This window comes from Pelophylax lessonae (genome assembly GCF_965119305.1).
Source record: "Pelophylax lessonae genome assembly, chromosome: 12".
NCBI lineage: Eukaryota > Metazoa > Chordata > Amphibia > Anura > Ranidae > Pelophylax > Pelophylax lessonae.
In genome coordinates, this window is record NC_138779.1 from 130,007,563 (window position 1) to 130,029,040 (window position 21,478).

The 21,478-nt window shown below is 42.9% G+C and overlaps 1 protein-coding gene across 3 annotated transcripts in view; it reads left to right on the top strand.

Moving 5' to 3' along the window:
• The window catches only part of CEP164 (centrosomal protein 164), a 191,117-nt gene that overhangs the window by 142,980 nt on the left and 26,659 nt on the right, over nt 1–21,478 (top strand). For all 3 annotated transcript variants that reach the window (XM_082273782.1, XM_082273783.1, XM_082273784.1), the window contains 2 exons: nt 3,052–3,396; nt 6,509–6,575. In XM_082273782.1, coding sequence (XP_082129908.1) covers nt 3,052–3,396; nt 6,509–6,575 — 412 coding nt within the window. The remainder of the gene's footprint in view (nt 1–3,051; nt 3,397–6,508; nt 6,576–21,478) is intronic.

The window sequence follows — 21,478 nt, forward strand, 5'->3', positions numbered from 1 at the left end:
TGCCAAAGTAAGTTGTTCTAGCACGGAGGAGCTAGAAGAACCTTTTGCAACTGATTAAGTTAATTGGCAACAGGTCAGTAACATGATTGGGTATAAAAAGAGCATCTTAAAGAGTCCAAATGTCTCAGAAGAAAGGATGAGCAGAGGTTCACCAATCTGAAAAAGCTGCTTTGAAAAATTGTCGAAAAATTTCAGAATAATGTTCCTCAATGTAAAATTTCAAAGACTTTAAATAAATCATCATTTTCAGTACATAATATCAGAAAAAGAGAAATATATGTGCACAAGGGACAAGCCTGAAACGCAATATTGGATGCCCATTATCTTCCTGCCCTCGGACAGCACTGCAGTAAAAACAGGCATGATTTTGTGATAGACATCTCTGCATGGGCTCAAGAATACTTCCAAAAATGCAAGTTATAGCTCTATCATGCAAAGAAGAAGCCATATCTGAACATGATGCAGAAATGCCGCTGTCTTCTCTGGGCCAAAGCTCATTTAAAATGGTTCATGTAGTAACCGTGTCCTCTGATCTAAAGAGGAGAGGGATCTTCTGGCTTGTTATCAGCGCTCAGTTCAAAAGCCTGCACCTCTCATGCTATGGGGGTGCATTCGCACGTATGAAATGGGTAGCTTGCACATCTGGAAAGGCACCATCAAAGCTGAAAGATATATGCAGGTATTAAAGCAGCATATGCTCCCATACAGATGACTTATTTTTCAAGAAAGTCCTTGCCTATTTTAGTAGGACAATTTTACTGCATCTATGACAACAGCATGGCTTGGTAGTAGAGGACTCTGGGTGCTTGACTGTCCTTCCTGCAGTCCAGACCTTTCAGCAATTGAAAATATTTTGCTGAAAATACAACAAAGAAGACCCAGGACTGTTGAGCAGTTAGAATTTTATATCAGGTAAGAATGGGACAAAATTCCTCTCCCAAAACTCCAGCAACTGTTCACCCCAGTTCCCAGACATTTACAGAGTGTTGTTAAAGAAGAAGGGGTGCTATGCCATGGTAAACATGACCCTGTCCCAAATTTTTTGAGACATGTTGCTGCCATCAATTTCAAAATTTAATTTTTTCTTTGAATGGTACATTTTTTTCAGTTTAATCATTAGATTTGTTGTTTATTTTCTATTGTGAATAAAATATGGGTTTATGAGTTTTGAAAATCATTGCAATCTGTTTTTTATGTAGATCTTACATAGCATCCCACGTTTTTTGAAATTGAGGGTTGTAGATCATTGATAGTTATCTGCTTACAGGTCTCTGCCAAAACAAAAGTTTTATAAAACTGTGCTTTGCCTATTCTTGTCTGTATGATAACAAAGAACACTAAGGCTGGCCACAGATGGTCCAAATCCCGGCCAGTTCAGTAGGAACCAGGCGAGATTCAAACCATGCATGGGTAGGCTGAATGTTGATCAATCAATCAACTTGGGTACAACCAACTTGTTAAATTTTACATGCAATTTTTGCTAGAGGCTGTTATAGCCTCTAGCAGTAATCATTGTGTTCTCCCGATGGGAACGGCTCTGCGCCCATGGTTGCTGAAAAGAAAATGCTCCATCTATGGCCAGCTTTAGGAACTGAGTGAATCAGAGATCAAAGCTTAAAGTTAAAAATATCTAAATGACTCTTTCTAAAGTGATCCAACCATTTGTCCAACCCTCTCTAATATTTATGTTGTGCCAAAGCTGCTCCACAGATCCTTCATGATTACCTAATCCAGTCACAAGCAACAATCTTCTCAGCCACTCCAGTATGATATGCTCACAGATTTGAACTGAGCCATCCTTTTCTGGTTAAATTAATTATACAATGTTATATAAATCTATGTCTGCCTCCTTTAATCATGACAGGTGTGCATGTGAGTTTTCACATCATGGCAGTTGGTTGGTTTATACCTGGGTGATGGCAAGCTTGTTCAAGCAAAGACATTATAAGATGCAGCAATTAATGACTTGCCTGTTTGTATGAAGAATGGGTACATGTTTCTAATGTTAATGTAAATTAAGCAGAGTCCAGAGTGATTACTCCATTATCTTTTCAGGTATTTACACAAATAAAGATACAGCAAAGCGCCACATACCCAACCCAGCACATAAGCATTTCCACCCTAATGCATTTATTTGACTCTAGTGAGGGGGGGGGGGGGGAATAAGGGGAGGGCATGTGTAATAATCAATCAAGTGTGCTGCCTTTGAAAATTCTTGTGGAAAGAGTTAAAGTAGAACTCTAGCCTAAATGCACAGCTGTAATATGCATATATAAACTTATTTACATGCAAAAACCTTATGCTGCTTAGACTTAGACACACGATCAGATTATCGAACGATCTGTCGTCCATTTTTTGTGGCATGCTAGTCTGATGGGGAAAGTGAAGAGGTTAATTTCATATGAATTTTCCCGTACGACAGAATTCTACTTCAGAAGTGATGTCATGTGTTGGATTGTTTTCTATGTGTTCTTTCGTCTCTAAGCATGCCTAGTCTTGCTCTTAAGATTTTTTTCCGTCAAAATCTGTACTAATCAGATGAAAATCGGACGTGTTTTGACGGACGACAAAAATTATATAGCCTGCACATCAGGATTTTGTCAGCCGAAAAGTCGGAGTCGGCTGTCGAAAGCACCATACTAACAATTTGAAAATCGCAGATCGGTCATCGGACGAATTTTCCCTACAGATTTTCTTATCGTGTGTACGGTCCTTAAGGCACCGATGTTGGTGAAGCAGAGGAAAATTGCTGAATGTTTACATTAAACTGTTGTTTCTAATCAGACACTTAGCAATTCCTAAACTGCATAATATAAAGGTTTTGTATATTGCACATAGAAGGGCAGTTTTTCAATTTTTAACTGGAATTTCATTTTAACATTTCAGTATAGTTTTGAGGATGAGCAGATGTCATAAATGTACTGATCCAGTTTATTTAAAAATATTGCATGCATTTGGATATTGTGTTCCTTAGCTTCTCTTAAAGTTACTATAAACCAAATTGCACATTTATTTCTTTTTTACTTTGTCTTCTTTTATATCCTTCTCTAGTCTCTGCAGCTGATATGTTCGGATCTCAGGACTCTCTTCCGCTGAAAGTGAAGCATCTTACTCAGTCATTGCATCATATCACAGCTGAGCTTAATAGTGTTTTGTCATCACTGGATCCAGTCATGTCTGAATCTAGGTCAGGGTTTTATTCAGAGAACAAGCTTTCTTCAGGCATCCCTTTATCTGCCTATATATCAATGTCCAAAATGGACCGTCGAATGGGCCTCCACTCCGCTTCTTCATGGGCCTGGAAGGCTCCGGTTCCCTCCAGTGTTTCAGCCTCCTCCTCTGCAACTCAATCAGTAAATGCTCTTATGATGGAGAAGTGGCAGAAGTATTTTCCAGGTGAGGCAATCTTTTTTTTTTTTATGCCGTATGTGTGTTCTTTCTTTTCTTATATTCTTTTTAGAAAAATGAAACAACATTTAACCACTTTTGGACCGGAAGGATTTGCCCCCTTAATGACCAGGCCATTTTTTGCGATTCAGCACTGCGTTACTTTGCGTGGTCGTGCAACGCTGTACCAAAATAAAATTGATGTCCTTGTTTTCCCACAAATAGAGCTTTCTTTTGGTGGCATTTGATCCCCTGTGCGATTTTTTTATTTTTTGCGCTATAAACAAAAAAAGTGACATTTCTGAAAAAAAAAAACAATATTTTTCACATTCTGCTATATAACATTCCCCCCCAAAAATTTTTAAAAATCATTCAATCAATAATCATTTTCATTCTTGTAGCCCAATTTGTATTCTGCTACATATTTTTGGTTAAAAAAAATCCCAATAAGCGTATTTTGATTGGTTTGCACAAAAATTATCACATCTATAAACTAGGGGAAAGATTTGTCATTTTATTTCTTTATTTTTTACTAGTAATGGCGGCAATTAGCGAATTTTCGCGGCACTGTGACATTGCGGCGGATAGATTTGACCCCTAACTGACATTTTTGACACTTTTGGGGGGACCAGTGACATTACTATAGTAATCAGTGCTAAAAATATGCACGGTTACTGTAATAATGACAGGGAAGGGGTTAACCTAGGGGTGATCAAAGGGTTAAGTGTGAGCCTAGGGGAGTGTTTACTAACTGTATGGGGGTTGGGCTTTTGAAATGATCATAGACACCTGTGATCCTATATAGAAAGATCACAGGCACTCTGTGATCATTTCAGAGAGAAGAACGGTCTGCTGTGTTTACAACAGCTGACCGTCCTTTTCTTTCAGCGGGGAGAAAACGAAAGTTGAAAAGCATTAAAAGAGGTGCATGGAAGCCAGCCAGCCCCCAGTCTGATGTACTCACCCTCCAGTCTGCCACCAACCAAGTAGACCTGTCTCATGATATAAATAAAGAACAGGGGTTTAGTTGACACGCATTGGCAAACGCATGTGTAAGCTGCAGGGCCACTACACGGCACCCTGTGTTACCTGCAGTCCTAACACTTTCTAATTTGAGTGTCTCCACAATGGAAGCACATGGCTGCTAATGGATTGATGGGAGACAGGTGGGAGGGAGCAGCCCAAACATCCCCCAACCCACCCCCATCCATGACTGGTCTAGTATATCAAAACTCTAATAGCGATGTTGTAGCGATGGTGCAAACTGTAAAAGGACCAGCTGAGAAGCATACACCTCCATCCCCTTGGCGGATGCAGTGTAAAACACAGATTGGGACTTTATATGAGGCATTGGCCTGTAAAGCACAGTGCCTCCATCCCTAATTTCATAAAATATTTGGGACTTTACATGAGACAAGCAGGTAATGCTATTGGTCTCCATCCCTGTATATGAAAAAACTGGGGTCAAATCAGACTGCATCCACCAAAAATGCACGAAAATCGCACGGTGGTACTTTAAATGAAGCACCAGCCTGTAGGCAAGGTGCCTCCATCCCTGGTTACAGAAATAATGTAGGCTATGTGCGACTTTAAGTGAGACACCAGCAGGTAATGCCCAGCGTCTCCATCCCTGTATCAGAAAAAACAAAAGTTGAAAAGGATTAAAAGAGGTGCATGGAAGCCAGCCAGCCCCCAGTCTGATGTACTCACCCTCCAGTCTGCCACCAACCAAGTAGACCTGTCTAATGATATAAATAAAGAACAGGGGTTTAGTTGACACGCATCGGGGAGCAATCGCGGATGGCCGGTGGCTATCGATGCGGCCGGCCCTGTATATCGGCCTCACGCGCGCTCGCCCCCCAGCTCTATGTGCGCGACCGACGTCGGGCTACATCGGTTCATGCAGGAGAGGCTGCCTGCCGCAGTAAATCTGCGGCGGGCGGTCTTAATGTGATTAAACTCCTATACAATTAAAGTTGAATATGACATTTTTTCTATACCACCAATATAATGAGTCCTGGAGTTGTCCCCCTGCAAAGAACGGTAAGGTTTTCCCTCCCGGGGTCTCCCAGCTATGAAAAGTTTAGAAATATAATTTTTAGATGGGATAATGAATATGGCACTAAATGAAATCCAATATTCTATAAGTTCGAGTTGAGAGATTGTTATCTTTTGAGGGACGTTGTAGAAGTTCACATTCTAACAAGCAATGCGAAAGATCGTTTCCCTCATGATAGTATTAAGTACTCCAAGTGTCCAATTTTCAAGCTAATTTGAAAAGCAAATCCTGGTAACTAATATAAGGAAGATTGTGTAAATATAGAATAACTTGCCTTCACCAAATCCAGTGAAGTGTATTTATTCAAATTCAATATTTTAGAGAGGTAACGGATTGAATTATGATGTTCTTTTACTTGCTTAAATTTACATTCAGACCTGCAGGGATAGTTGTGGTTGATGGGTAGTGCAGAAAGCCATCATGTTCAGTTGCCCATAGCATCCAGACCAGTGCTCAGACATTAAATATAGTCAAGTATGAGTGAAAAGTAAAATATATTAGCAGTTAGATTGCAGTAATGATCTTTATGCTTTTCCTTACTAATAGAACCTGGTATAGTGAGCACTGGATCATTATTAAAAGCCCACATCATTATATCTGAAATAAAGGCTGCAGCTTTAGTATCGGTTTCCTGCTCTTTCTTTGATAAAGGATTGTACAGTCAATTTCAAAACTACCAGTTTATTATTTAAAGAACCGCTTTTAGTATACTTACCCTTTTATCTGTATGATAAGAAAACTACAGTTTCCACTTTACCTAAGACAAGTGTTTTGAAAAAAAAGAAGAAAAACAAATACACATTATTTCACACAGTATGACCATTGTTTGTCCTATGTTTTATTATGTAATTCTAAAGTGCAGCCACCGTTAATTGAGATATTATAGAATATCTGCAGCCTATTACACTAGCATAATGGTACAATAGCAGCATTCACCAACAAAAATCTTTCCAGAATTTCATTTTTTTTGTTATTTTTTGTTTCATTAATTTTTTTACACTGTGACATTACAAAGAAGCTCCCTTTTTCAGCCATTTCTCTAATTGTTTTGCTATTTTTCAGGGTGTTCTACTTTTCTCAGTGACCAGTCCCCAAACTCAGAAAATAAATTTGGATATGTTTCTGCAGGGTGAGTACGATCAAGCACATTTTTCACACATGCATTATTTATTTTCTGAAAGTGGTTAAAGAATTTTTGCATTGAATTCTAACAAATGAGGAACTTTTTGGCTGTACGTTTTTTAACCGCTGGAATGTTTGGCCATATATTTGTTTATGATAGTCTAAGGGCCTAACCAAGGGGGTTATCTAATTCAGTTTTTCCTAATGCTATGTGAAGCTACTTTAAAAACCTTGCCTCTGAGAAGATTTTGCTTGTCCTTTACTACAAGAAAGTGCTTGATGTAAAAGCACACAATCACCATGTGTCTGAGCATTGTGGCATTTGGGGAACGCCGAAGTCTATGCAAAAATGCTGCTACCTTCAGGAGCAATGGACACTAGGAATATAGAACTGAAAGTGGTTGTAAAGGCACAAGGTTTTTAACTTTCACGCATTTTATGGTAAAAAAACTGTTATGTGCAGCACCCTATCTTATACTTACCTGAGCCCCCTCTCGATCCAGCGATGTCCACACGAGCCTTACCTCTTCCTGGACTCCCACTCCTGATTGGCTCACTGGCTTTGATTAATGGCTCCCGCTGCTGCCAAAAACCAATCAGGAGATGGAGGGAGCGGGGCTGCGCCGCGGCTCCATGTGTGAATAGACACACAGACTTGCCCTAGGGAGTGTGCCTGCTTGGGTGCCCCCCATTGCAAGCTGTTTACTGTGGGGGCACTCAGCAGGAGGGAGGAGCCAGGAGTGGCGGCGTGGAACCCAAGAAGAGGATGATCCGGGCTTTGCACTGAGCAGGCAAGTATAACATGCTTGTTCTTTAAACAAACAAAAAAAAAACTAGACTTTACAATCACTTGAAGACCAGTCCTCTTAAAAACTATAATCTCTTCTGAATCACACCATTGGTGCTAATAAACCCCTAATACACTGACTCCAGCTCAGATCTACTGTGGGATTTGGGTTGCTCATTTCTTAAGGGTATACACCATTTTTTTCATTGTCAGGTGTCTAGCTCCAGATGAAAGAGCAACCTTGTGGGTGAAACTTCTAGTCCAGACCTAATTCGCACTTCATGAAAGGCTAAGCTTTGCACAGTCAAACGTGCCCTTTGTAATTCTTATAATTCTCAGTTGCTATCTCTGACCCACAGGGTACATTTTCTTCTTTTTGCAAGTTCTTATGTCTCAGTTAAAACAACTTGTTGGTACCCATGATTGCAAGGGATTGAAACTCTATATGTCACTTTTCCCAGCAGATTCTGATGTAGTCTAATGTTTTGAGTCTTTCGTAGATCCTCCAGAGGACTCATTGTTGGACACTAACCATTCTTTTCAAAGTTGTTTCGCCTTTTAAAAGTTCCTACAGGTCAAAAGTTTGAAGTGCTTTAGAGGGGTCAGTCTTTAAACCTTTGCTCACTAATCTTCTATGTCCCAGACTTTAGCTGACTGGTCTAAATCATTAAAATGGTTGTAAATCCTTACATTTACCCAGTGAAGTGACTGGTCTCAGGTGATATACAGAGATGAAACAAATCCTCCTACATAAGCTATGCCTATTTATCTGCAGTCTTCTTTTCTCTACAGTGTTCCACAACACACATTTTACACAGTATCTCTCAGCAATGGAAACGAGAGGGCGGTAATCTGATGTCACACACTGCAGAGCTAGAGCACAGAACTCCATGAAATCTGATAGCTGATTGTAAGGAAGGATCCCACCCCCATGTAACGGGCTCATAGAGAAAAACACAGAGCTGAGTCTATGAGTCACCTATTGTGTTCCGGAGGAGGGCGGGCCATACCCCGGAAGGCTTGGGGTGTTGACTTAGAGTTCTATCAGTGAACCATGCAGACAGCAGAGGGATCAGAGATCAGAGAAGAACCAGACTCAGGCTAGTACAGGCTAGTTTACACTATAGAGAGATGTGGTATGTCTACTTTCCATGTCTTAGGTTTACAACCACTTTAGGTAAAGATCAGACAGCTGCGGGTGTTTTATCTTCACAATAATAATTGCGTTGACCAGATTACTGTCGTGTCATATTTTATGTGTGACCCAATGCTGGATTCTAGCTGTGTTCTGTCTCCTTTCTTTTGTCCAGACCTACAGAGCGATTTGAGCTAAGTGTGGATCAGTGGAGTAACAGTGCAAGAAGGCTTTATTGCAGCTACTGCTCATCGGAGTCCATCTTTTCAGCTCTTAGCTAAATTAAATATTTAAAATGTAACAAGAGTAAAAGTACTCACTTTCCCAAAATAGGGTGTAACAGTGCAGATCAACACCTTCCTATTCTGCTTTAAAGAGCAGTTTCCAGTTATTTGGCACTCCCTTGGGCTCCAGGGCTTCAGAGCTCAGAACATGCATGAAGGTTTGATCCCACCCGCTCTTTCACAGATGGAGGTGCATCTGATGGCCTTTGTAGAGGTTTTGGAGACCAGTGGCGGAGCCAGAGGGCTAGCTGGGGTGACAATTGCCACCCCAGACTAAATCCTTGCCACCCCTGTTGCCACCCCGCTCACCAGTGGCAGGGGGGGTTTGGCCGGGAACTCGGGGCTACATATCAGCACTTTAACATTAAAGCCAGTGATAAGTGAGCGATTCGGCGGGGGGGAGCTGCAAGGAGAGTGATTGCAGCTGTCAAATTTAGGCATTGATGTCGGGTGTGGGCGTGGCCGTATGCGGGGGCCGGGGCTCCGTCCCCTTGCTCCGTGGAGAAACAGAAGCTGGCTGGGAAGGAAGGTGGAGTCTCCAACGAACATTCCGAGTGCTTCTGCTGCTATTTGTTCCCTCCCCCTTGCCCAGCGCGGCTCTTTTGATTTCATCACAGCAGATGCCGGGAGGGGGAGGAGTGGAGCCTGCAGTGAGTGGAGGAAGAAGTTCAGCCTAGCAGAAGGTAAGCTGCCTCTGGGCTGAATGTAGTAGTGATGTCGATGGCTTGTCTTAGTGGGCAGGAAGAGGGGGAGGATGGGGGCCTCTCTGTAGCAGACTCCACTGATGCTGTTAGATCGTTTTTTTGTTTTGTGTGTCTGCTCTGCTTCTGAAGAGAACTTGAGAAGATGTTTTCTAAGATCTCCCCAAATCTCTATTACACCTCCCTAGAGTCCCTTCCCACTACCTGCTAACCAGTCCAGTACGCAGGCACATTCTCCTCTCCTTTATGACCACCTCATGTGTCTGGGGCTGGGGCACTACAAATCCAAGCATGCCAGGTGAGGAGAGGCAGCAGCAATATGACAGATCAGGCTGATTGTTAGATGAAAAGTGCTGGTGTATAGTATTTGTGAGTGATGGAGCGAAGGATAGAGGGATGGGGTGATGGAGCGAAGGATAGAGGGATGGGGTGATGGAGCAAAGGATAGAGGGATGGGGTGATGGAGCAAAGGATAGAGGGATGGGGTGAAGGAGAAGGGGATAGAGGGATGGGGTGAAGGAGAAAGGGATAGAGGGATGGGGTTATGGAGAAAGGGATGGGGTGAAGGAGAAAGGGATAGAGGGATGGGGTGATGGAGCAAAGGATAGAGGGATGGGGTGAAGGAGAAAGGGATAGAGGGATGGGGTGATGGAGAAAGGGATAGAGGGATGGGATGAAGGAGACAGAATAATATACGGATGAAAGTAATGGAGAGTAGAAAAGGTGGAGGGAAATGGGGCACAAGGATTATTGGATGGATGGTATGGTGGAGGGATGGAGTAAGAGCTAAAAGGATGTTGTGATGGAGTTATTGAAAGATGAAAGGAGGGATGGAGGGAGGGATAGAGTAACAGAGGGATGAGAGTGATGGAGGGTGAAGAGGTTGGAGGGACCTACAACAGAGGGATGGTAGGATGGACAATTGGATAGATTGATGGAGACAGGTGATGGGTGAAGGAGGTGATGGAGGGATGCAGACAGGAGGTGATGGAGACAGAAGATGCTGGAGACAGGAGGTGATGTAGGCATGCTAAGTTTGGAGCTCCTGATGTTAAGGGGGGACTCCTGATGTGAAGTAGCCCCCTCACTACCCCCCTCCTCTCACCACCAGGAATGCATACACATATGTATAAACTCACAGTCTATAGCATAATCTGCCCACATAAGTCTCTCATATGAACAAAGCTTGTCATTAAAATATCATAAAATGAATTATAAAATAAATAAAATCCACCAAAACAGCAGAATTAGCTTAAAAGTCCATAACTGCTAAAGAGTCCTGGGATGATGACTAAACGTGCAGATGTAGTACTGGATCACCAATGCATGCCACCACCGTGCTCAGAGTGGGAGTAAAAGTGCAAACTCACCAACACTACTGGCTTAGCCACTCTCATGACCAAGCAAACGAGCCAAAAAACAATCACATCCACCTGGACAGATCCTGGGTAGCCAAAATGATGGGTGATCTCACAGTGCTCCAAATCATGTGGAAGAAAAAAGAGCTCCACTAGTGTGATAATGTTTAAACAACTTTATTCACATCCACATTTAATAATATTGCACTCACATCTTATTAGCACATCCATCACTCGTGTCATCCGTCCAGGTGGATGTGATTGTTTTTTGGCTCGTTTGCTTGGTCACGAGAGTGGTCTTTTTACCACCTAGCAATGCCCCCTCACGCTCGCTTATGCTTATAACATTACATAGCATAGCTGAACCTGAACGAGAGGGCCCCTGTGGTAGCTTGTTCTCTGTGACTCTGACTGAGCGCGGTGAGCTGAGCAGGAGCGGCGCCGTGATTCGCTGCACAGCTAACCAATCACGCGTGCCTGCACACCTGATTGCTTCGCTGTGCCACTACTCACGGTGAGTAGCGGCACAGCGAAGCAATCAGGTGTGCAGGCACGTGTGATTGGTTAGCTGTGCAGCAAATCACGGCACCGCTGCTGCTCACCGCGCTCAGTCACAGACAGTCACAGAGAACTAGCTACACAGGGGCCCTCTCGTTCACTTCTTCTACCTGTAACCTTAGGTAAGACTCTCTCTCTGGTCTCTGCATGATTGAAGGGGGCACAGCACGCTGGTCACTACATTGATATGTTGGCAATCGTGCTGGTCACTACATTGATATGTTGGCAATCACGCTGGTCACTACATTGATATGTTGGCAATCATGCTGGTCACTACATTGATAGGTTGGAAATCATGCTGGTCACTACATTGATGGGTTGGCAAACATGCTGGTCACTACATTGATGGGTTGGTACGCTGGTGGTCACTACATTGATGGGTTGGTACGCTGGTGGTCACTACATTGATGGGTTGGTACGCTGGCGGTCACTACATTGATGGGTTGGTACGCTGGTCACTACATTGATGGGTTGGTACGCTGGTTACTACATTATCAATTGATGGGGGGGCATGCTGGTCACTACATTGATGGGGGGCAATATTGTGCAGCCCTACTCATAGGCATGCGCACGGGGTGTGCCGGGTGTGCCTAGGCACACCCTAATCACCCCCATGCAGTGCTTCTGCCATGGCCGCCGCCGCTGTGTCTGCTGCTCTCTGCCCCTGGCTGCTCAGCTCCCGAACCCAATCCTGTCGGTGCGGAGACTGAGAGGGACTGTCTGGGGGAGGACCCTGGCCTGCTGTAAGGGGGCATCTATATAGGGGACCTCACCTCACCCTGGCCTGCTGTAAAGGAGGATCTATGGGGGACCTGCCCTAAAGGGGGATATATGGGGATCCTGCTCTAAAGGGGATCTATGCCATAGATCCCCCTTTAGAGCAGGGTCCCCATAGATCCCCTTTAGAGCAGAGCCCTGTGATCGGTGTGCGGCCTTAAAAGAATAATGTTTACTTTGATAATTGTTTGTTTAATTAAAAATGTTTTAATACCGCTTAGGATGTTTGTTTACATTCAATTATAAAAGTGTGTGTGTGTATATATATATATATATATATATATATATATATATATATACACACGCGCATGTATGTATATTGACCCCCCAAAATAATACCTCGCCACCCCTTTGCCACCCCTGTTTTAAAAGTCTAGCTCCGCCACTGTTGGAGACTTGTATAGCTGGGTGTGGGAGATTGTATCTTCAAAATACCAAATAGAGTTTTGCCTCCATTCTCCCATGTGTCAGACAGATCTTCTTTCTGCCATTCAAGGATTGTTGACCCAGGGGGTCATTGTTCCTACTCCAAAATATTTCAATCCTTTTATACAAAACTCTTTATGGTTCTGAAACCCTTAGGACTCATTCACATGTGTGTTGATTATGAAGAATGAAGCAATGCTCAATAATGCTTCTGTAGTATTTATGTTGTGTTTTTGCTGTGTTTTTGTTGTGTTTATGAATCATTGGGAATGCTTTAAGAATGCTTCAATAATGCCCATGCAAGCGTTGCTTTTCTAGTGGGACATGCTTAAAGGAGACATAGTGTGGAGAAAATGATCTTAGTGGAGGCGTGGATAGGTTATGGTGTGATAGCAGACAATTTTGTGAATTCTGCGCAAGATGGATTTGTTTAATTTGATCTCTTTGACACTTAGCTTGATCCAGCTCAAGATGATCATGGAAAGAATGGCACTGCTTTTGGGTGCATCCAATAGGCTCACAGAGAATTTTGAAGGGGTATTTCCATACTCTTTACCACGAAGTGCAGGCTTACCCCCTAAAGTTCTTTGATTACATACGCTGGAAGGTGTCCACATTTGATGCCCTTCTTGATATTGTCAGGCCCCAACTGATGAGAGGCAAAACTGATATAAGAGGTCCTGTGTTACCCGAAGAGCGACGCCTTTTAACTTTTTAAATTAAAAATTAATTAAAACATTTAAAAAAATAATTTATCTCTTATTATTTATATATATAAAAAAGTGAGTACTCCCCTCACATTTTTGTAAATATTTTATTATGTCTTTTCATGTGACAACACTGCAGAAATGACACTTTGCTACAATGTAAAGTAGTGAGTGTACAGCTTGTATAACAGTGTAATTTTGCTCTCCCCTCAAAAGAACCCAATACCTCTAAGTAAAAATGTCCAAATCGGGCCCAATTAGCCATTTTCCCTCCCTAGTGTCATGTGACTCGATAGTGTTACAAGGTTTCAAGTGTGAATGAGGAGCAGGTGTGTTAAATTTGGTGTTATCGCTCTCACTCTCTTACTGGTCACTGAATGTTCAACATGGCAACTCTCTGAGGATCTGAAAAAAGAATTGTTGCTCTACATAAAGATGGCCTAGACTGTAAGAAGATTGCAGTAACAGCAAAAGAAGAAAAAGGTACCTGCCCGCTCTTATTACTGGGTAATATCACACCAGTAAAGTATGAGATACCAACTCACCATATTGGTGGTGCGTCCCCCTTCAGTCTCCAGAACACAAGTCATGTAACAAGAAAAGGAATGACCCAAAAGAGAAAGGAGTTCTATAGGGGAGGAAGGGGGCATGGCAACCACGGTATATACTCAAAAATTCCTTTATTAATGCAAAACTGAAAAATTTAAACACACATCAAAAATACACTAAAAGAGCAGACTAAACATGGTAAAAGACAACGTTGTCTCTAAAAAGCACCTACCCCCAACATATACCTGCAGCCAAAGTTACAAAGTAATGTGATGCACAGGAACTCATGGGATAAATGTAGGATTGATCTGGCTATACCAAGTTGCAGGTAACTTCGGCGGAGTCAGCTGTATACCAACTGTACAATCACTCTGAGGACATCTGCGCTTGTATTTTTACCATTGATCTAACACATGTAAGTGGCAATATCAGAACAGTGGACAATCATACCCTAAAGTGTAGGTCCATAGGCATCCTAATCATGTGATGATCATTGAAAGTGCACTGTTGGAAGCAAGGGAAAAAAGGCAATCATCACTCCTGTCAGGTACAGATGGATAACTGGTGCAATGAGCAGACACTCCTCTTAGCACAAAATGTTGCAGTATGTGGTACAGCAGAAGCAAGTCATATAGTCAGATGCACTGATGTCCAGACTCAGATCCGGGGAGGCATGTGTAATCAACTATATCATGAGACATAGGAGAGATCCTAGTATGGTGGGATGGATACCTGAGTCACCACCGCAGCGGGTGACTGCCGTGTATTGCAGGATAAAGATAAATCTGGCTGCGGGGTACTCACGTGTCCTGGGGGGTGAGAGTCACCAGTGGAGAGTCAGTTCCTTGGGGCGATGCAGCTCGAGACTTGTAGGACAAATAATCCGCAGGGAGAGAGATCAACACAAACCAGCATGTGGATACCAGGAATTTACCATGCGTCACTGAGTTTCAAGTATCCATAAAGGGAGTGAAGACACCTAGAGTCCCGCTGTGCGTGCTTCAGCCGAAGTCTCTTCACTCAAGGAATGTCAGTAATGCTGACAATGCAGGTAGCCTCATGAATGTCCGATGGTAGCCTCGGTGAAGGCCATTAGCATATGGAACCCACCATGCAGGTACCCCCTTGGAGATTTTCATACAAGGGTCCACAAGGCACAGGTTAAACAGTCTTTTAAAGATGCATATGGTCTCCAGGGCCTGCAGCGAGATTCCAATGAAAGAAAGCCTGATAAATGGATTTCACAGAGTGGTCCAAACACTGAATGGGAATGGTGGAGATGCAGGGATAGGTCAGGGGGGGTGCTGGAGCACACGCACTGATGTTTTTCGTCCACTGAGTGGCGTAGACTTCTTCAGGGTGTCATGTACACTTGTCTGGCCCATTTTTAAACCTCATGGGGTCACTTAAAGGGGGGGGGGGTTGAGATTACTTCCACCCCAGCAGTAGATTGTTGAAATTTTTAACTCCTTCAGAGGTCAGAACAAGCAAAATGTGGGAAATGAAAGCTAGCGCCATCTTGTCCACAAATAGAGAAATACAAATATCCAAACAACTTTTTTTCATATACTGTGTGTGTATATGTATATGTATATATATATATATATATATATATATATATATATATACACACACACAGTATCGCACAAACATGATCCAAAGCATACCACCTCATCAGTGAAGCATGGCGGTGGTAGTATCATGGCGTGGGCATGTATGGCTGTGTAATGTTCCGGTACCTTTGGTACCCTAAATTACACTTTCCACAAGTGTATGCGCCCTACCATTTACTTTTGGAAAGGTGCGCATACACCTTTAAGACTGGAGCTGTCATCACTCAGCGCCGGACTAGATGGCTATTTAAGGCGTCGGTTCTCACTCACATGTGTTCGTTCAAACACCCTTACTTGGATGCTAACCTTGCTTGAAGCTTCCATGCTTGCAAGCTTACTTCGCTGACGGAACCTCGCTGCGCTGATCCCTTTATCCCGCTACTGGATCATCCGCCTCTCCTGAACCACCCTTCGGCTGTATCACTAATAGTGCTAAGTACCCCGCAGGGGAATTCTCTATAAACTTATACTAAGCTTACACTATCTAGCTCTGCATAGTAAAGACTGTTTATTACATCTGCATAAACTAGATTGCTAGCTCTTGAGACTACTGCTACTTTTCTGCACTGGGTTGATCTCTTTTGTATGTCCACCTGCTATTCTATCATCTGCTATCATACAACATTGCTAAACCTTCCTGCATCCATCTGCTACTGTCTCACCTTCAAGTGTCTATCACCTATCACCTCCACTCAACCTATCCCTCAACCTTCATCATTGTGTTACCACATACATAAAGTCATTCTAGGAACCAGCTTGCTAACTGTGTGTATTTACTGGCTGAAATAAGACCTTCCACACATGATGAGTCATTGAGGTTGGGAATGGTATCTCAGCATATCTCTTACATGACTACTGACGTGGATCTATTTCTACAGCTGAAAATCCACACCATATAAGAAACGCAGGAGCGTTACAGATTGAACGAACCTAAAAATGGATTCAGCAGAAATAACCACTCAGGTGACACAATTAAAACAGCAAGTATCTGCGTTAATACACGCACTTGCTGAATTAAAAGAAGACAATCAGGCTCTGTCGCAGCAGGTAATTAGACTGACACAACTTACCTCTGCTCAGTCCCCTGAACCCAAGATAAATCCCCCTTTGGTATTTACAGGCGATCGCAAAAAATTTCGCGAATTTAAAAACGCATGTGAGTTACTTTTTTTGCTAAAACCTCGTACCTACCTTACTGATCACATTAAGGTTTGTACTATTATTTCTTACCTATCAAGCGATCCTCGAGCCTGGGCAGATTCTCTTTTTGAGAAAAACGACCAGCTTCTCAACTCCTATGCCTTGTTCCTGGCAGAGCTCACTAGCCTATATGATGACCCCAATAGGCAGAGTACTGCTGATCTTCAGTTAAGATCCTTGAAACAAGGAAGCAGGTCTGTAGAAGACTTTGTCGCAGAGTTCAAGAGATGGACCCTTGATTCCGAATGGAATGATGCATCTCTGAAAACCCAATTTAGGCTTGGCCTATCAGAAGCCGTTAAGGACGAGCTCGCCCGAGCGGATCTGCCAAAAACCCTGGATGCATTAATACAACTCAGTATTACCATAGATAGAAGACTACGAGAAAGAAAGGCTGAAAAGATGGGAATGCCATTATCCGTTTCCTCTCGGAGTCTGGCCGTTCCTATGGAGGTAGGAACCATACGCCCACCGCTATCAACTATGGAAAAAGCCAAAAGACGAAATGAAAATCTCTGCTTGTACAGGTGATTGCCAGACCATTATTCTTGATCTTTAAGGATAGTTTACAGACGGGTATGGTGCCAGCTGATTGGAAAAAAGCCAACGTGGTTCCAATATTTAAGAAGGGGCCGAGATATATCCCGGGTAACTATAGGCCGGTCAGCCTAACATCAGTAGTCTGCAAAATTTTGGAGGGGATGTTAAGGGACCACATACAAGACTTTAGTAATGAAACTGGTATTATAAGTAGTAATCAGCATGGATTCATGAAAAATCATTCTTGCCAAACCAATCTATTAACCTTCTACGATGAAGTGAGCAGCCACCTAGATAAAGGTAAGCCTGTGGATGTGGTGTATCTGGACTTTGCAAAGGCCTTTGACACCGTTCCCCACAAACGCTTACTGTACAAACTAAGGAAGGTAGGTATGGACCATAAGGTGAGTACCTGGATAGAGAACTGGCTCCAGGGGAGAGTACAGAGGGTGGTGATTAATGGGGAGTACTCGGATTGGGCGGGTGTGGAAAGTGGGGTCCCCCAGGGTTCTGTCCTGGGACCAATCCTGTTTAATTTATTCATAAATGATCTAGAGGAGGGGATATCGAGTACAATCTCAGTATTTGCAGATGATACTAAATTAGGCATGCCAATATCTTCTATGCAGGATGTGGAAACCTTGCAAGCAGACCTGAACAAAATAACGGGGTGGGCAACTACATGGCAGATGAGGTTTAATGTTGAAAAATGTAAAGTAATGCACCTAGGTGCCAGAAACCAGAAAGCAAGCTACTCACTAGGGGGGGAACCTCTGGGTGAGTCTAGGATGGAAAAGGACTTGGGGGTACTGGTAGACAACAAGCTTGGCAGTGGCATGCAATGCCAAGCCGCCGCAAGCAAAGCCAACAGAATACTGGGATGTATAAAAAAGGGGATTCACTCCAGAAATAAAGAGATTATTCTCCCACTCTACAAGACTCTGGTCCGGCCACATCTGGAGTATGCTGTCCAGTTCTGGGCACCGGTCCTCAGGAAGGATGTGCTGGAACTGGAGAAAGTCCAGAGAAGGGCAACAAAAATAATTAGGGGAATGGAGGACATCAGCTATGAGGAAAGACTACAAGCACTGAACCTTTTCTCTCTGGAGAAAAGACGATTGAGGGGGGATATGATATCAATGTACAAATACTGTACTGGTGACCCGAGCATAAGGAACAAACTATTCAGAGAAAGGAGGTACAATAAGACACGTGGCCACTCACTAAAACTAGAGGAAAGGCGGTTTAACCTTAAAGTGCGTAAGGGGTTCTTCACTGTAAGAGCAGTAAGGATGTGGAATTCTCTTCCACAAGCAGTCGTATCAGCAGGGAGCATCGATAGTTTCAAAAAACTAGTAGATGGACACCTTAAAGACCACAACATACAGGGGTATACAATGTACGATTAAAAGCAAACACACACACGCATTCATAGGTTGAACTGGATGCATAGGTTGAACTGGATGGACTGATGTCTTTTTTCAACCTTACTAACTATGTAACTATGTAACTATGTAACTATGTAACTATGTAACTGTGCATCCCCGGATCACAAGATAAACGTCTGCCCCCTAGTCAACAAAAAGAAGGGTGAGTGTTCACATGTCTCCCTAGGAGGATTGACAACTTCATTCACTAACCCCTACATTTCTGTTTTGCTGACATTACAGTGGGACCAGAACAGGATTACTACTAAGGCCATGATTGACACAGGATCTTGTAGAAATTATATGGATATATGTTTTGCTGCTTTAAATAAAATTCCTATTATTTCTAAACTCAAACCTGTCTCAGTAAGTCTTATTACCGGTGTTCCGTTATCCTCTGGTCCGATCACCGATCAGACACAAGCACTTCTAGTCACTATTAACGAGTCTCATAGGGAGACTTCTACCTTCGATTTAATACCATCACCCCACTTTCCCATTGTGTTGGGACTTCCCTGGTTGCACACACACCAACCAACCATAGATTGGAAGAAACGGTCCTTGACCTTCCCTTCTTGTTATTGCGAGGAAACGTGTAACCTCCCGTTTTCCGGGAAGATTCTGTCTGTGGTGACAGATGAGATTGCACCACTATGTTATCAGGATCTTTCTGAGGTTTTTCTTGAGAAAAATGCTCAAGCATTACCTCCTCATCGAGACTATGATTGTAGCATTGATCTACTCCCAAATAGCAAATTGCCGTTCGGTCATGTTTATCCTCTTTCACAGGATGAACTTGCCCATCTCAAAACCTATTTGGATGAGAACTTGGAAAAAGGTTTTATTAGACCTTCCACTTCTTCCACAGCAGCAGGACTCTTTTTTGTTCGCAATAAAGATTCAAGTCTCAGACCTATCATCGACTACAGGAAATTGAATGCTGTCACAATAAAAGATCGCTATCCTCTACCGCTTATCCCTGAGCTCATTGAGCAGGTGCGTGGAGCTACCTATTTTTCAAAATTAGACCTGAAAGGAGCATACAATCTCATTCGAATCCGTGATGGACACGAGTGGAAGACTGCGTTCAGAACTAGATACGGATTGTTCGAATATCTTGTGATGCCATTCGGCCTATGCAATGCCCCTGCAGTTTTACAACGATTTATAAACAATATTTTTAAAGACTTACTAGATGTCTGTGTTGTGGTATATCTGGACGATATACTTATATATTCACGGACCCTGTCTGAACACATAAGACATGTAAGACTTGTATTATCGAGATTGCTTGCACATAATCTTTATGTGAAGCTGAAGAAATGCTTGTTCCATAAAGATGAGGTACTCTTTCTAGGCTACATCATATCCAAAACAGGAATCGAGATGGACATGAGTAAAATATCCTGCATTCAGGATTGGCCTACACCAACTACACGCAAGGCGCTACAGCGATTCCTGGGATTTTCAAATTTCTACAGGAAGTTCATAAAAAACTTTTCTGCTATTGTGAGACCCCTCACACAGCTCACTAGCTTAAAAATACCATTTAAATGGTCAGAAGAAGCAAATAAGGCTTTCCACTTGTTAAAGACAAGGTTTACTTCCGCTCCCATATTACGCCATCCAGACCCATCCCTCCAATACATTCTGGAGGTAGATGCGTCAAACCTGGCAGTAGGAGCAATACTCTCCCAACGACCTACCCCCACTTCACCACTTCATCCAGTCGCCTTTTTTTCTAAATCCCTAAGCAGTCCCGAGATAAATTACCCCGTGGGTGAGAAGGAACTGCTTGCTATAAAATTGGCTCTGGAGAATTGGCGACATTTACTCGAAGGCACCCAATTACCAATAATTATATACACGGACCATAAAAACCTCCAATATCTTCAGACTAGCAAAACTCTCTCGCATCGACAGGTACGATGGTCACTATTCTTTCTAAGGTTTAACTTCCTAGTGACCTACACACCTGCAGATAAGAACAAAAAGGCGGATGCACTATTACGACTAACTGAAGAAAACTACTTTGAAATTCCTTCCGTTCCTATAATACCTCACAAACGCATTATTGGAGTTGTCCGTTCCTTGAAGGAAGAGGTTCTGCATGGTATAAGGTTGGATTCACCCCCACCACAACTAAATACCGATGCAGAAGGCTTCCTCTACTACAACGATAAACTTTACATACCACCTGCCCTACGCACCAAGATCTTGGAATTATCGCATGATATGCCTATGGCAGGACATATGGGTATGACAAAGACTTTCAATTTGATTTCTCGGCAATTCTGGTGGCCTGACATGAAAACATCTATACAAAAATTCGTCTCTTCATGCAATGTCTGTGCCAGGTCCAAAATTGACACTACGAGACCATCCGGTCTACTATGCAGTCTACCAATACCCCAAACTCCATGGGAGGTTCTGTCATTGGACTTCATCGTAGAATTGCCTCATTCCAAAGGATTTAATACCATCTTGGTGTCAGTGGACCATCTGACAAAGATGGCACATTTCATTGCTATTCGCAGACTACCTTCGTCCAAACAAACGGCAGAACTCCTGATGAAACATGTCTTCAGATTACATGGTATCCCAAAAACTCTTTTGTCTGACCGTGGATCCCAATTTATTTCTAAATTCTGGCAAGAACTGTGTCACATACTACGGATTGAGCGGAAGCTCACTTCTCCTTACCATCCGCAGACCAACGGACAGACTGAAAGAGTCAACCAATGCATCGAGCAGTATTTACGTTGTTACACTTCTTACCAACAGGATGATTGGTTGGATCTTCTCCCCCTGGCAGAATTTGCCTACAACAACGCAACTCACAGTACAA